Source organism: Trichosurus vulpecula, chromosome 4 (genome assembly GCF_011100635.1).
Source record: "Trichosurus vulpecula isolate mTriVul1 chromosome 4, mTriVul1.pri, whole genome shotgun sequence".
In the NCBI taxonomy this organism is placed as follows: Eukaryota; Metazoa; Chordata; class Mammalia; order Diprotodontia; family Phalangeridae; genus Trichosurus; species Trichosurus vulpecula.
In genome coordinates this window covers 281,671,717-281,688,466 of record NC_050576.1, presented here as the reverse complement: position 1 = coordinate 281,688,466, position 16,750 = coordinate 281,671,717, and the positions used below count along the sequence as shown (strand labels likewise).

General features: G+C 36.8%; 1 protein-coding gene across 1 annotated transcript in view; it reads right to left on the bottom strand.

Moving 5' to 3' along the window:
* USP37 (ubiquitin specific peptidase 37) overlaps nt 1–16,750 on the bottom strand; it is a 75,152-nt gene that overhangs the window by 22,608 nt on the left and 35,794 nt on the right. Inside the window, exons 15-17 of the mRNA XM_036755182.1 lie at nt 15,271–15,336; nt 12,431–12,572; nt 8,973–9,228 (exon numbers count right to left, since the gene is read on the bottom strand). Of these exons, the coding sequence (XP_036611077.1) occupies nt 8,973–9,228; nt 12,431–12,572; nt 15,271–15,336 (464 nt within the window). The remainder of the gene's footprint in view (nt 1–8,972; nt 9,229–12,430; nt 12,573–15,270; nt 15,337–16,750) is intronic.

The window sequence follows — 16,750 nt, the reverse complement described above, 5'->3', positions numbered from 1 at the left end:
AAACCGACCTGGGACAAAACAATTTCATCATTCTGTTTTATCCATTTTATAAAAGGGCCAATTTTAGTTAGACTTCACTTCCAGAAGGCCACTGTGGCCCCTCCAGTGTAAACTGATGAACATCTTAAGAGGAAACACATTGGTTGCTCTGTATATATTTGTTTACCTGTAGTCTTTCCTTTAGATGCTAAGATCCCCACAGGCAGGAACTGTCTTTTGCCTCTTTTTTGTATCTTTAGCATTTAGCACAGTGCCCAGCACAGCAGGAACTCAAATGTTTACTGAACTGAATGAATGAGTCTCTGTTCTAATTAACCCTCACTCAATGCGAAACCACAGGCAAGTCCCATGACTTCTTGGAGCCCCAGTTTCCTCATGAAAAAGATGGCAATAATAGACTTTAGCTTTCAAAGAATGTATTAGGCTATGAACTATATTAATGCTACTGATTTATTTTTTTAAAAGCAATTTATCTTTTATTCATGTCAGATTCAAAGTTTGTCTGATTATCTGTAATATGGAAATGATTTGCAGGGAAGGCAGTCTTAAGTTGTATATGGTACATAAGAATAGAGAATTAGCCCAAGTCTTGAGAAGACTTGCCTGGCCAGGCTTACTCCAGATTAGAGAATGAGTTGAACTGTAAGGGCATGGATCTTCCCTAGGGGAGAAAAGAAGCTATAAGAAGCCACTCCTTTAGTCCTATGTTTTATCCATCAGGTTATACTGCTTTAATATCATCAAAAGAATGTGAATGTATTCCCTTTCTCAGTTAGTCAATAAGCTTTTATTAAGCACCCACTGTATGCCAAGCACTGTGCTAAGCACTAAGGGTACACACACATAGAAAGGCTAAAGACAGTTCCTGCTCTTAAGAAGCTCACAGTCTAATGAAGAGACAAAATGCAAACTACTATGTACAAACAAGATTTATAGAGGATAATTTAGAGATAATCAATAGAGGGGAGGCACTAGCATTAAAAGGGATCAGGAAAGGCTTGTTGTAGAAGGTGGTGTTTTATCTGGGACCTGAAGGAAGCCAAGGGAAGTCAGCAGGTGTAGAGAATTCCAGGCACGGGGTACAGTTAATGAAAATGTAGAGTCATCAGAAGGACAGTCTTGGGCAAGAATAAGGAGGCCAGTGCCACGAGATCACAGGGTATGTTGGCGAAGAGAGAAATAATGGGATTGATGGGAGCCTGGAAAAGGAAGACAGGGCCAGGTTGTGATAAGCTTTGAAGGCCAAACAGAATTTCATGTTAGAGGCTGGACATGATAGGGAACCCATGGAGTTTAATGTGCATTGTATATAGGGGTGACATGGTCAGATCTGCACTTTAGGAAGATTAATGTGACAGTTAAGTGGAAGACAGACTAGATTAGAGAGAGACTTGAGGCAAGATAACTGACAAAAAGGCTTTTGTAACAGTCCAGATATGGAGTGGGGAGGCCCACACCTGGTATAGTGTCAAGAGAAGGGAAAAGATACTATGAAGGAAAACTGACAGGCCTTTAAAAAAGGCTGGATATGGGAATGAGAGTGAGAAGTCAAGGATGACAACATGGATAAAAACCTTGATGACCAGGAAAATGGTAACGGGAAAATTAAGAAGAGAGAAGGGTTTTAGGGGGGGAAAGATAATGAGTTCAGTTTCGGACATAATGGAGTTTAAGATGTCTACTAGGATATCCAGTTTGAGATATGTAATACACATTTGGAAATATGAGTCTGGAGATTAGGAGAGACATTAGGGCTGGAGGATCATCTCCACAGACAGGAAAATTGAATCCATGAGAATCGATGAGAATCCCAAATGAATAATATAAATCGTATAAAAGAAGAAGAGAATAAACAGTATAAAAGAGATAAGGGTCTAGGACAGAGTTCTATCATGTGAGATAGGGATGGAGGAGGAGAGAATAATAGAAGGTATCTGGGTGCTGTGAGATGAGGAAGAGGGGAAAAAGAGTTCTCAGCAAATGGCCTCCTTTTTTTCAGTAAAACATGAGGCAAGGTTCTAAGTTGAGAGGGTGGAGGCGGGGGAGCCATGAGAAGTTTGACGAGGGATGAAAAGGTCTGGAAGAACCACTGTGGAGAGTGAAATAGTATTCATAAGACAAGTATAGAAGAATTGCCCAGCAGCATTGAAGGCCCAGATGAAATAACATAACAGAATTTTTTTTGTGGACCCCACCAGCAAGGTTTTGTGATCTTTTCTAGCTTCAACAGGTCATGATTAGGAGTGAAAGAAGCACGTGATGGGAGAGATTTAAGGCCAACAAGATCTGCAACAAGATAACGAGGGACAAAGGACATTCTTTTATAGATATCTCCATACTTTTATTCTTCAACAGGAAGCTCTCAGAAGGCACCATTTAAGGTAATCTCATCAAATAAGTGTACTTTATGTTGACAGAGGTTAACTAATGGGACAGCTAGGTGGTGCAGTGAGTAGAGCACAGGCCCTGGAATCAGGAGGATCTGAGTTCAAATTCGGCCTCAGACACTTGACACACTTTACTAGCTGTGTGACCTTGGGCAAGCCACCTAACCCCAATTCCCTTGCCTTCCCCCCTCAAAAAAAAAAAAAAGAAAGAAAAAGGCTAACTAAGACAAATGATTAAAAGATTGTATATTTGCTTGGTGGTAATGTTGAGAGTAATAATTACATACGAAGTAATTCCTATAACTAGAACAGGATACGCAGAGACCAAAACTATGTAACAAAGAAAATTAAGCCAAGGGCAACAAAACTTCAGACCAAGTTGGAAGGGGGCATAGAATAACCACTTTTTTTGTTTACAAATCTGTAAAAATGTATAGTTGTAGTTAGGATTTATGCAAAATTTTATTTCTTGTCTTACATGTTTAATTTTCTTTCTACTGATTATATAAAATTTTATAATAAAGTAGTTGTCCTCAGCAAGCAAGTGCTATTTCCCAACTTGCTAACTTAAGAAAACCAGTATACAAAAAAATTTAAATTTAGATAAACAGAAAAATTAGGGGAATAGTTATTCACTTAACAATGATCTGCATCCTTAAAGAGCAAGATACTAAAAAACTTAAAAAAATTTGATGTACAAAAATTTGATTTTCGGAAACATCTTTTAGATAAAATGAAATATTACATTTACATCTGTGAAATTTTCAGGCTTTCCCATCTAACTTTATATATCATAGAAATACATAACAATGTTCAATAATGATGTTTTAATTTCTCAAGAATACAGCTACTAGTTACTAAATTTCTAATGCTTTAAAGGCTCTGAGAATATCAAAAAACTACACAACTATAATTTTCTGCAACTATAAGGGGAAATACAGACATAGCTTCCACTACTATTTTTGGCTTATAGTTTATATAAATCTAGAAACACTGTTGAGAAGCTACTAGAAAAACTTTTATATAATTTTACTTTGATAAAAATTCTGATTTATGTAGCAACTTGTTAAAAGGGGAAAGTGTAACCAAGACTTTTATGTATTTTTACAGTGAATTTGGAGAAAGCCAATTCATTAACAAAGTGAAGGAAGAAGAGGCACAATGGCATGCTTTGCCATCACTGTTCAATTCAATGAACATTTATTAAGCATTCAAAGGAATATTTATGACAGGTACCTGGAACACAAATACAAAAATGAAAAAGTTCCTGCCCCCAAGTTTATATTCTAATTGGCTGGGATAGGGGGAGCATAATTTAAACAGAATACATATTCCTTGCCTATTTTGATTCCTTTAAAAACCAGGATTTACTATTATTGTGTTGTGAGTGCCAAAGAACACACTTTTTGAAAAACATCAACCATGTCAGATGTTTCTATCTAAGCTAAATAAATTCCCAAATATAGTCACTGAAAAACCTATCTAATTGAATTCATTCATCTGAATTATTTTAAAATAATGTATGTTCACATTTATTATGGTTATAGCTGCATTCTAAATGGATCACTTTCTACACGATAGCCAACATTCCCTATCACATGGAACCATATGGTCCCTGTGATTCTTCTCTCCAAAGCTTTCAACATTTAACAAGATCTAAGTGATCATGGTTATCATCAGCTCTCCTTTGATTGCATGATTGTCAAAACACTGAAAACAGACTTAATGCAAAAGAAACATTTCATATCACTGGCAAAACAATTATCAATCAAAATCTTAATGGTTAAAAATAGTAATCTCATGACGACATGCAGTCATGAAAACCCTCTAATTTGGCCCCTATGGCAGAAAATTTCTTACTCAGTTTTATAAACATATAAAACCTACATGTTGATCTTAACAGTTTGGGGGCTAGTGGAGAGATTACAGACAACCCTATCTTCACACAGCACAAATTTTCAGGACCCAATGTGCTAGCTCAATACATGTTTTCTAGACAATTAGCTGATGCAGCCATCAGACCCAGAACTTTCCAATGATTACTCCTACAGAAAGATGATTTACAATGACCCATCTGTGATGCTGAAATCAATACAGGCACATGTTCAGAGGTCAAGTGTTTAAAGCTACAGATACGGAAAATGTTCAAACCTAGTAGGAATGGATTACTTTGTGAATTAATTCAATTTAAAAAAAATTGTAGAATGGGTCAAGGACGATCCATGTGTATTGTAAATGAAGGACTTGGGAGAAATCAAACCGCAATTTGTAGGTAGAAACTGCTGATACTTCAAGTCTTGTCTGATGCATACATACATATATGAATAGTATCATCATCTGCCCTTCATCAAAATTATCCTAAATGTTATGACACTCACTAGATTTGGGGTGAACTGGTTAGGGGAAAGGAATTCTATTGCAAGAAATATCTTGGACATTTCTGAGCTACTAAATTACCAGAAACAAGGTGAAAGCAGTATTGACCCAGATAGGCAAGGTGGTCAGTAGGTGGTGAAGGACATAAGATATTATCCAAATAAGATTCCATTCCCCCTAGCTCATTTAGTCTTGAATCATTCCATTCCGTTCATGCCAGAAAAAACAGCATGGACTCTGATAACCTGGCCAGGAACTAGAGAATTAGGGCAAACATCAGTAAATAGACTTAAAGCAGGTCGTTGCTCTGAATGGGAACCTCAAAAGTCAGTACCAGCTCCAGTAATTAGGAGACTGAAGCTAGACTTCTAGCTTGGCCATAGCAACAGAAGCAGCACCTATACAGCACTGTCCAGGGAGACAGAGTCCAGTTATGCACTCCCCTGAGCATTAGGAGTCACAGAACAAATTCTGCCGGCCTGAAATTCTCTCCTTCCTCATCTCTGCCTCCTGACTTTCCTGGTTTTTTCCAAGTCCAGCTAAAATCCCACCTTCTACAAGCTTTTCCTCATCCCCCTTAATGCTAATGCCTTCCCTCTGTTGTTCATCTCCAAATTAACCTGTATCAATCTCATTTGCTTCCATGTTGTTTCTTTCCATTAGATTGTGACCTCCTCAAGCACGGGGACTATCCTTAACCTTTATTTGTTATGCCCAGTGCTTAGCACAGTACCTGGCATACAGTAGGCACTTAATAAATGCTTAATGACTTATTGACATGGTTAACTCAGTGCCTATGCGCCACTGTCAAGAAGGCCATACTGAGAGGTCTGATATTTACAGTATCCCAGGGCTACACGTAGCAGGGAAGGTAACCAACATCTTGTTGAGTATTGTACAAAGAGAAGGAAAAAGAGACCAAATGAGGCCTAGACTTTGAGTGGACTTCAGGGATGCTGAGAAAAAGGTCAGAGATTGAGGCCAAAGGGGAGCCTACCATATACTGCACTATGTTTGAATGGATATACAATCCTGGTATGAAAAGGTCATTATCATAAACAAATTGGAGAAGGAAAAGAGATATTTCCATAAAACTATGAAAAGAAGAAGAGTACCTGACCCAACAAGGATACAAAGGCTCTCTGGAGATAAAATGGACAATGCGGCTGAAGGTGGCCGAGTCCAGCTGCAGTCATCTGTTACTCAGACCCAAACCCAGGTCAGGAATTTGCAGAGCTCAGACCAAGGGGTGAGTGGTCAGATTTCACCCTAAATTGGCCTACTTTAAGAGCACCTAAAGCTTTCAAGTCCCCAGCCTGAGCTATCCCTAAAATCCTGGAATAACACAACATTCAATACCGCAAAAAAGTATCAGGATCACCTCAAACTGTTCCTCCAGAAATACAGAGAACCTGGAGCTAAAATTCAAGTCCAAAGTCAAGAAGGAGACCAGAATAATGAGCTAACAACAGAAAAATCCCACCACAAAGAGTTATTATGGTGACAGGTGCTCAAGACACAAACCTAGAAGGGAATGATTCAAAAACATCTACAAACAAAGCCTTAAAGAAAGATATAGGCTGGGCACAAATTCAATTAGAGTTCCCGAAAGAGCTGAAACAACAGCTAAAAAAATGTGTTTTATCAGTGAGTATTAGAGGAAAAAATTGGAAAAGAAATGAGAGGTATGGAAGAAAGAACTGGAAATGGAATTAATGGCTTGGCACAAGAGTTACCAAATCTTGCCCCCGCAACAAACTCCCTGATAATTAGAATGAACTAAGTAGAAGTCAACGACTCCATAAGACAACAGGAAATATCAAAAGGCTTTAGAAATAGAAACAATTGACATGGGAAACAGATCAAAGTCCTCAAAGAGATGGGAGTACCAGATCATCTTGTCTCCTGGAACCCTGCATACAGGCCAAGAAGCAACAGTTAGAACTGAATGCAGAACAACTGATTGGTTTAAATTTGGAAACACAATACAATATGAATGTTGTCACCTTATTTAACTTATATGCAGAGTACATCATGTGAAATATCAGGCTGGATAAATCAAAAGCCAGAATATTAAGGTTGCTAGGAGAACTATCAATAATCTCAAATAGGCAGAAAGTGAAGAGGAATTAAGAAGCCTCTTGATGAAGGTGAAAGAAGAGAGTGTAAAAGCTGGCTTGAAGTTTAATATCAAAAAAACTAAGATCCTGGCAAGTGGTCCCATCACTTCCTGGAAAATAGATGGAGAAGAAATGGAAGCAGCATCAGATTTTATATTTATATTCTTGGGGTCAAAGATGACTGCAGATGACAACTGCAGCCATGAAACTAAAAGATGCTTGCTCCTTGGAAGGAAAGCTATGGCAAATCTGGACACCATACTAAGAAGCAGAAGCATCACCTTGCCAACAAAGATCCGTATAGTAAAAGCTATGGTTTTTCCATTAGCAATGTACAGCTGTGAGAGTTGGACTATAAGGAAAGCTGGCCATCGCTGAATCGACGCTTTCAAACTGTGGTGCTAAAGAAGCCTTTCGAGAGTCCCTTGAAGAGCAAAGAGATCAAATCAGTTAATGCCTAAAGAAATTAATTCAGGACGTTCACTGGAAAGTCAAATACTGAAGCTAAAGCTTAGAGATAATTTGGCCACACAATCAGAAGACAGGCCTCATTGGAAAAGACCCTAATGTTGGGAAAGATTGAACACAAAGGGAAAACGGGATAGCAGAGGATGAAATGGATAGATGTTAGAGAAACATCAAACATAAACTTGGACAGACTTTGACTGAACAACAACAACAAAGATGATGATGAAAAATGCTACTCACCTCTTGATAGAGAGATGAAGGACTCAGAGTGCAGAAGGAGACTCATTTCTGGATGTGGCCAGTGCGGAAATTTGTTTTGTTTAACTTTATATTTTTGTAACAGGGATTCTGTTTTTCTTTTATTCTCAATTTGGGAGGAGGAGGGGAAGGCAGAAAGAAGATAGATTTTTCGAAGATTGAAAAAAATGAAATTAAGTTCACAAGAGAGTAGAAGCAAGTTCAGAATGAGACACAGAGAAGCAAGGTAGTGCTGGTTACCACCACTTACGTGTAATACATATTTTAAACAAACAAGCTGCTTTTAAGGGATTTATGGTTGTATATATATCCATTTTACGACTTTTACATATGGAAGTATTAATTTTTTTTAAATATGTTCCAGTTCATAATAAAATTATTTTTAATAAAGAAGGAGGAAATTATTTCTGATGCCAAAATTTTCCTCCCCACCAATGAACCTATGGATTACCTAATTACATATGCCATAGATAGCTCACTATAATAACACAGGTTCTTATTCAATACATGTAGAATAAAATTAATTCTATAATTCATTGCCTATTTATATATCTCACATATTACAGATTTTTAAGAACTTGCTGTCATGAGGGAAAAAATGTTGGCATGCTGATGGGTAGTAGATGAAAAGTTATGGTGAAATTACTGATATTCCAAAATTATCCACAATGCTTCACAGAATAGGCCAAAGCAAAGAGTCTTAGTTCATTTCTTCCACTGGCAGGCAGGGCACTAAAATAATAATTTTGTTACCACCTTGGATTTGAGTCAAGCTTTATAGTTTTTAAAACAATTCTGATTCTAGAAGCAATCTAATGAGGTAGGTAAATACAAGTATCGTCCTGATTTTGTAGATGATAAAACTGAGGCTTAAAGTTTAATGTAATACACCTAGTTGGGGTAGAAATAATATTTAGGACTTTCTTGTCTGTCATCCCTTATGCTCCCAACAGGGACCTAGTTGAAGAGCAGGAATATGAAGGTAGGAAATGATCCCTAGATATGGAGGCTATCTAGGAGTTTTACCTTATATGAATTTTTGATGTAAATGGTAAGACCAAACAGAAGAAAAGACATATACTAAGACACAAACATGTACATTCATGGGCCAAAATAAGATCGATTAATTTGCCACACATCCCAGAAAGAGGCATACTTCTCAGTGTATCCCTAGGTGCTTAGTTACAGACACAAGAGTTTCAAATTCAATAAAAGTAGTTCATTTAAAGAATGGAAATACCTCAGAAGTGATTACCCACACCACTCTTGGACAAGACATTTCTGTTTACCACTAAAAATATTACTAACTCTGTAAGGGTTCTAGTTATGTTTATTACCAGATGTTCATTTTTATTCCACCTACCAGCTTCTATGGGGGCTTTTGATTTTTCTGCCTCCAGAGATTCCAGATTTTCAGGCATATCTTGCATATCATCCTCTGCAAACCCTGTATCTGGACTGCTGGTAGGCTTATCATCATCTTCATTAGTCAAAGACAGTGAGGCTTCTTTCTTACTTATCTCCAAGACAGCTGCCAGAAGTTCATCTTCGCTCATTCCATCAAATCCTGAGTTTCCCAATTCTGATTTATCTGATTCCATTTTGCATTTTTTTGGACCCTACAGAGAGGAAGGCACAAAATTACAAAACCTAAACAGTTTCAAGGCACCTAGAGGTCTGTCATCTAGTCCAACACACACGTAAGTAGGAATCCTTTCACTAATAACCCTGAAGTGGTCATCTGGCCTCCACTTGAACACCTCCACTAAAGCAAATCAGTCAACTTTTAGATAGTTCTAATTGTTAGGAAGTTTTTCCTTACATTAGGCTTAAACCTAGCCTCTGAAACTTATACCATCTACTCCTAGTTTTGTTCTCCAGTATCAAGCAGAATATAAGTTTTACTTTACATATAGCAGCACTCCCAAAACTTGCATTTATGTCCCCCTACCCTCAAAGTCTTCATATTTAAATTTCCCAAAATCTTCAACCAAACCTCTCACCATCCTTGCCTCCTCTGCTGAAGAATTCACTTCTAAATTTTCTCAGACTTGACCACGGTATTCTAGATGTGGTCTGATTAGGGCAGAATGCAGTGGAACCATCACACGCCACATTCTAGAGCAAGGATACTCTTCCTTAACGCAGACTAACAGTGTGTTCTGGTTTCTGGGCATCTATGACACCCTACTGACTCACCTTAATCTTTAGCCCACTAAAACCATGAGATCTTTTTTGCATGAACTGTGGTCTAGCCATGCTTCCCACATCCTGTATTTGTGAAATGGATGTTTTTGGAAATGGGTTCAAAATGATTATAAGCAATGGTTAACATACACTCGATAGTCAAAGAATGGCCTTTTTTTTTTTAACCATTTTAAACATTAGTAGAAATTGGATTTCCTTGATTCATTAGCTGCAAAACAAATCCAAATGAAAAACAGAAACCAATCTTCCTCAAGATTTATTCAAAAATATATTTCATGTTTTGCATGACTGTACACGTATATAACCTGTATCAAACTGCTTGTCTTTTCAATGGGGGGGGTAGAGAGGGAGGGAAGGAGAGCATTTGGACTTCAAAAAAATTTTTTTTAAATCTTTAAAATTGTTTTTACATGTAATTGGAAAAAATATTTAATGAAACTAAAAAAAAGAAAAAATACATATTTAAAAGTTATTGAAAAGTGAAGAATTGTGGCTTTCAATGTCCTTTGAGTTTTCATTCAAGGTGATTTATCATCCAAACTGGGCCCCAGCTTTAATATTACATGGAAAGAAGTTTACCCTGCACCACAACAAAATGGCCTTCTGAAATAATTCTATTCTTCTAATAAGGGAAGCTCAAAAAAATGTTTATGAAGTGCTCTTCCCTTGTAAAAAGAGATAATCCAAATGTCTCAAGTAGTCATGGATCACTCTGCTACTAACATATTCGGTACCTTTGCAATCTGGCTTCTGACCTCATCACTCAACTAAAATTATTCTCTCCAAGGTTACCAATCATCTCTTAATTGCCAAATCTGATGGTCCCCACACACTTCTGTCCATCCTCCAAACTACTGCCAAAGTGTTTTTCCTTAAGTACAGATTTGGCTGTCATTCCCCTACTCAACCAATTCTGGTTGTTGTCTCTAAGATAAAATATAAAATCCTATTTAGCTTTTATCTCTTCACAACTGGCCCCCCGACCTATCTTTTCAGCCTCAAGGGATATTACTTCCTTCCCACCTACTCTGACCTAACCACCCTATTCTCTTTCTTCCTCACCTACGGTACTCCATCTTTTATCTCTGGGCCTTTGCACTGGCCATCTCCCATGACTAGAATGTACTACCCTTTGACCTTCATGTCACGTAATTTCCCTGTTCCTTCAGGACACAATCCAAGTCCCATGTTCTACAAAGACCCTTTCATTTCCTGTCCCCCACTCCCCATGTGGCTATGTATGGAGTGTTTTGAGTTTAATGCTCATATAGATAACTGCATGGAGCCTGGTAGGGTGGGAACAGATGGACGATGACTTCCCAAGAGCACATGGCTGCCTTCCACTGCCCTCTATGGTTTAATGAGAGAGAAACTGAAAGGAAGATTTGGTCCCCATGTCTCTTCTGTTTTGAGCTGTACTTGTGGACTGGAGAAAACAGAATTCTGTTGAAAAAATGCTAACTAGGCTTGTTTGCAATGCCCAGGCGGCCAACCCAAAGAGTTCTCGAGTTCTATGGGTCAAAGGAACTGCTGGTCACTGAGCAAGGGCAATACTGAGATAGTCATTGTTAAAAGACTGTGACACATTTTCAGCTCCTTATTTGGGGCGGTTATGATATAAAACAGTTTGTTCCTGTTTCATCAGCTTCAGCATGGAAGAGTGGTTATGCATGGTCAGAGAACGCTGAGGTTCAGAAGGGGATTAGCTAAAAATAAGTGGCTTCAGGTGATACAGATTGTTTCTGACTAAACCAAGATTTCCAAGTTTACAGTAAAGGTTGTGAGTTGCCCCAGGAATGTGACTTTCTCCACTAATTTGTCTTCCTGCTAAGTTTCTTCAACTGTGTGACCCCTCTCCCCATGGACACAGCAAGTTTTGTGGAGATATGTGGCCCAAGGTTCATGGGTAGATTCTGATGTTTTGAATATTCTTGCTTTTGCCCTGTACTGAATAACTATGACATTTGATAATTCCTGCTTCAGCCTTCCACAGAATAATGTTATGATTTTTTCACAATAATAATAAATAAAAGAACATAAGCCCCTTGGGAATAGAGATTGTTTCATTCTTTGTATTTGCACCCCCAGAATCTAGTACATACCTGCCACAGGTATTAACAAATGACTATTGATTGGAGGTTGATCTATGATTCCATTAGCCACAATCTGAAGCCCAGACTGAATGAATTTTTTTAAGTCTTCTACTCTGATTTCCTTACAAATAAGCATTTTGAAATAAGCTCATAATTGTCCAAAGACCAAAAGGTAAAAGGGTATTGTAGAACCCATAGCAATTCATAGTTCTTAAGAAATCTGTGTCACCTTCAGGAAGTAATAAACTCTTTGAGTCTTAGCTCTTCAAAATAAAGAGGTTAATCTTAGATGTTCTGGAAGATCCTCTCACTATCTCTTAGTCTCTAAGTCTATGAGCACAAGTCACCAAATTGTACAGATTATTGAGCTAGCCAAGGAAAGAACTCTCTATTCTCAAAAAATTTAGTATCTACCCGTATCAATTTTCTGAACCCTTACTTTGAAAAACATACAATTGGTTTCATGTGGTAACAACTGATGCATAAATTTTTGTCAGACATTTTCATGGAAGTCACCTACCTTTTCCAGGTCTTCCTGTTGCTCCCTGCTTGGCATTTCAAAAAGTCTCTGGCTGAGGGCCACAGAACGTTTTAGCAGCTCATCCTCACTGTCTGAATCAATGGAGAAACCTATGGAGCTCTTAGATTTGAATGTATATTTCCTGCAAATTAAAAAAAAAATCTTCCAGTTCTGGATAATTTATCTTTGTTATTCTCTTTAGGAACAAAACAAATACTAATAAAAAAAAGAAATATTTTTCAACACAGAAAAATTTAGTAGAACATATACCATTTTTCTGCTAACTGAAAATTACTTAGCTAAAAGCTGAAGATATGTCTACATACATGTTTCATTCCCAAAATACTGCTCTTCGGAAATTTAATCAGCCACTTTTTGTCTTTTTCTCTTCTAATGATTAATTCCAATGAAACATTTATGATATTTGTAAACAAGGTAGTCTCAAATGGATTTCATGCAGACATGGCAATGGATAAATCTAACAACACTATGCATGGGATAATTCACTCACTCTTGTAATTAGAGTAATATCACAATTATTCACAAGTCAGATTTCAAGCATCCAAAATGTAGCTGGGGAAGTCAACAAAACAGGCTTTGGGAGAAGACAGCAATCATTAAGGTCAAGCACCTTATTCACAAAAAAGGCTTGAAGTCACCCTTATATTCTCACTCAAAAAAACTGTATTAAATAATGAAATAAATTAGAAACAAGATGACACACCATCAGCAGTGAGGATATACAAGTGATAGGTAATACACAGAACAATAAAAAGCCCAAAGAATTATAAAAACAGATTAGCTTAGAATAATTTAATATAGGGTCAGTTAGGCCAACATCTCTCAAGGACATCCCTATATTACAGTAAAGAACAAAAACTGACATTGTTATAAACTTCTGTCATCAATAAAAAAAGTAAAATTATATCCTATGTACTTAGTTTAAAACAGTTTGGAAACGTGTAATACATTTTAGGAAGATTTTAATAAATGGTTGAAATGAGTTTGAATACTTAGAGCTTGTACAGAAAATTAACTTAGCTCAAACACCTCATTTATTTGACATCATCCTAAGATTCATTTTTACTTCTAAGTATTCTGAGCGCTATAAGCGGAAAAAGAAATAAGGAAATGTCCAAAAGAAAAATCTCTTTTTATATGAATTAACATAAATCAAGATATTACCCCTGCAAAACAAAACAGGAATGAAATGTAAATGCAAACCTAAATTTGCAAAGCATAAATGAAAAAAAAAATCATGAAACTAGGAAATAAGATGCAGCAATGCTCTGCATAGAAACACAGTTTAATAGGGGGTTTGGTTTGGTTTGTTTTGTTTTTTTGATCTTTCAGGTTTTAATAAAACTGGAATGGAAAAGTCCTATCAATGATGTCAATTCTGTATCTCCAATTTCATGGTCACCAAGAAAACCTCCAGGCACAAGGTCCAGGTAGATACTCTGCTGAGAAAGGTGACTATTTTCTGGGAGCTTATGCAGAGTCCGTTTGATGCAATAAATGACACTATAAAAAACCCAAATGGCTTTCCTGATTCATAAACTAGTCTTTTCTAAGTTTTATCAACATGATTAGTTTGCCAGGACCTAATCACTCTGAATGTAACAGAAAACCAAGCTTGCAGAACAAAACACCTTGGAGCACAGATGACCAGACCAAGACATGACAATGTCCAGGGAAGTCATCTCTTTGTGGCAACTACAGTGATTTGCTACAGAGTACATTCCATTAATAATAAATAAATTCACAGATGATAAGCTTGTCTAGATTAAAGAAAAAATATTCATCATTTAATTCATTACTTGCTCATTTTCTAAAGGACTGGGGAAGAATATTTGTATCCATAACACTTTCAGATTTTGAGGCATTTAAGTCACCTGGAATTAATTGCATTGAAAAACAATAAGAATAATAAAATTTATTTTAGGACAAATTTTAGAAGACAGGTTAAATTTTGAGACTGGTGACTTTTCAAGTCACTTGCAGGAAGAGGTATAATATTCAACATTGGTGGTTCCAAGCAATTCTTGGAGGATGAGTGCATTAAGGGTAAGTGGAAATATCTGCTTCTTCCCTTGGCCAGGCCCACCCCTTTAAATTCTGTGGGAAAGCAGTAAAATTCCCATAGCACAGTACTCCTCAAGAACATACTTTCCTAGTCATTCTCAAAATCTCTCAAGTTCAGTGACTAAATTATGAAAACTAACAGTAACAGTGACTCCAGTTCAAATTTGTAAAGAGCTTTAAGGTTCATAAGGGGCTTCAAGGGCATCACTGCATGTGATCCTCACAACACCTCGGGAGGAAGAGCTACTGTTATCCGCATGGTACAGAGGAGCAAACCAAGGCCCAGAGAGGTTAAGTGACTTACTCAGAGTTACACAGCAAGTCTATGTCTAATATGACACTGAATCTAGGTCTTTATGTTGACACATGGGCATGTAAATATTATGCATCTCCACAATCATTTTAGAAATAAAACATTCAATATTAATATTGATTTTTCCTAAAAAAAATTAAAAAAATAAAAATCTATAAACAAACTAGATTAATTCTGAAATAATCTTAAATTTTAGGCTATAAAATGCCACAAATTAGAAAGTAATCAAATCTAAAACACTCACAGAATCTTAAGGGACTGTTTTATATCCTGCTTCACTGTTAAAGTCTGCTCTACCCTAGGTCAAATACCAAAGCATGGCCAATAAAGATGACAACTGCTGAATTAAGTAAAGTGGGGAAAAAATGAAGAAAAAAGGATTTGGAGAAAAGAACACATCAAATCTTCACAAATCATCAGGTACACAAGAGATACGACTCACCTTGAAGGTGTAGAAGTGCTGATGGTGCAGGAATTCACCATTTGGGATGCTTTCAACGGCCGAGAACTATCAGAAAATCAAACAACACACATACACACATACATGTTATACACACAAATGCAGTTGCAATCTCCAGAGAAAAACAACAACCACTTTTTACTTATATCCCGAAGCCAGATACTTTACAAGAAGCCCTAATCCCTGACAGAGCAATCTTTGACAAGCAGAGAGTATGCTGATGCATTCTATTAAATATATTGGTTACTAAATAAATCAGAGAGAAAAATACAAACAGCATCATTATGTGCTTTCTAATCCAATAATCTAACAGCTGGACACAACTGGCAGCAAAGGTCAAGCAACAATATGGATAAAGATGGCTTCAAAAAGGCACATACAAGAAAGGTCATACTATAGATACAAAGGAGGTAAAGTAGAATCATATTGCTGCTATCTTTTAAATCATTGTTCTAATACTGCAGAGAAGAAGAATCATGCCTGTAACAGCAGAGAGTAGTTTATACAAGAGTCCTAGAAAGAACTCTGAGGGGCCCTAAACAAAATGATTTTCATATCATATCTCTTTCTTGAACAGTCCCTCATATCAGGCTGCCAAATACTATTTCACTGCACCATCTAATCAAGAGATGGCCATTGATTTGCTTCTTCCTCTTCCTGCCTGAGTTTCCTGTTCCGTAGAGTGAGGAAGCTGGATTGTAGGAGTTCTTATGGTCTCTTCCAGCTCTGCCCCATTCTGGGACTCTAAACCAAAGATGTCTTGCCAACAAGTGGCCATACAAAAAGAAAGCAAGGTTGTTCATCCCAAAGGTAAAGAAAGCATGCAGGGCTCCAAGAATCCTGATACCTGGACCATACGCACGATGACAAAAAACATATTTTTCTATTTCCTTTTCTTAGAATGGATTAAGATTTCTCTTTGGGTATTTTAAATTTTTGAAGGTAATTATTTGTTTGGTATTCTGTTTTGTTGGCAAAGTAACTTCTGATAATTCTTTTTATTACTTATTTTGTTGTGGTTTCATGGTGTTAATTTTTTATTTTGTTGATCTGATTTTCTGTTCTCTTTTTAATCAGGTTAGCTAAACATTTATCAATTCTGTGGAACTTTTCAAAGAACCAATTTTTACCTTTATCATTTCTATAATAGTTTTGACTTCCAATTTATCTATTTCTCTTCTAATTTTTGAGATATCCACTTTTGAACTTATTTTGGGCTTAACTGTTGGCCTTAATTTTAAAAAAATGTACATACATTTCATTAATCCTCTCCTTTTCTATTTTGCCAATTTATGTTTTTAGGAATACACTTTTTCCAGAGAACTGCTTTAGCTACATGTCAGAAATTCTGGTATACTGTCTCATTATTATAACTGTCTTTCACATACTTATTCATTGTTTTTACGACTTGTTCTTTGACCCAATATTATTTAGGATTTCATTATTAAGTCTCCATTTACGT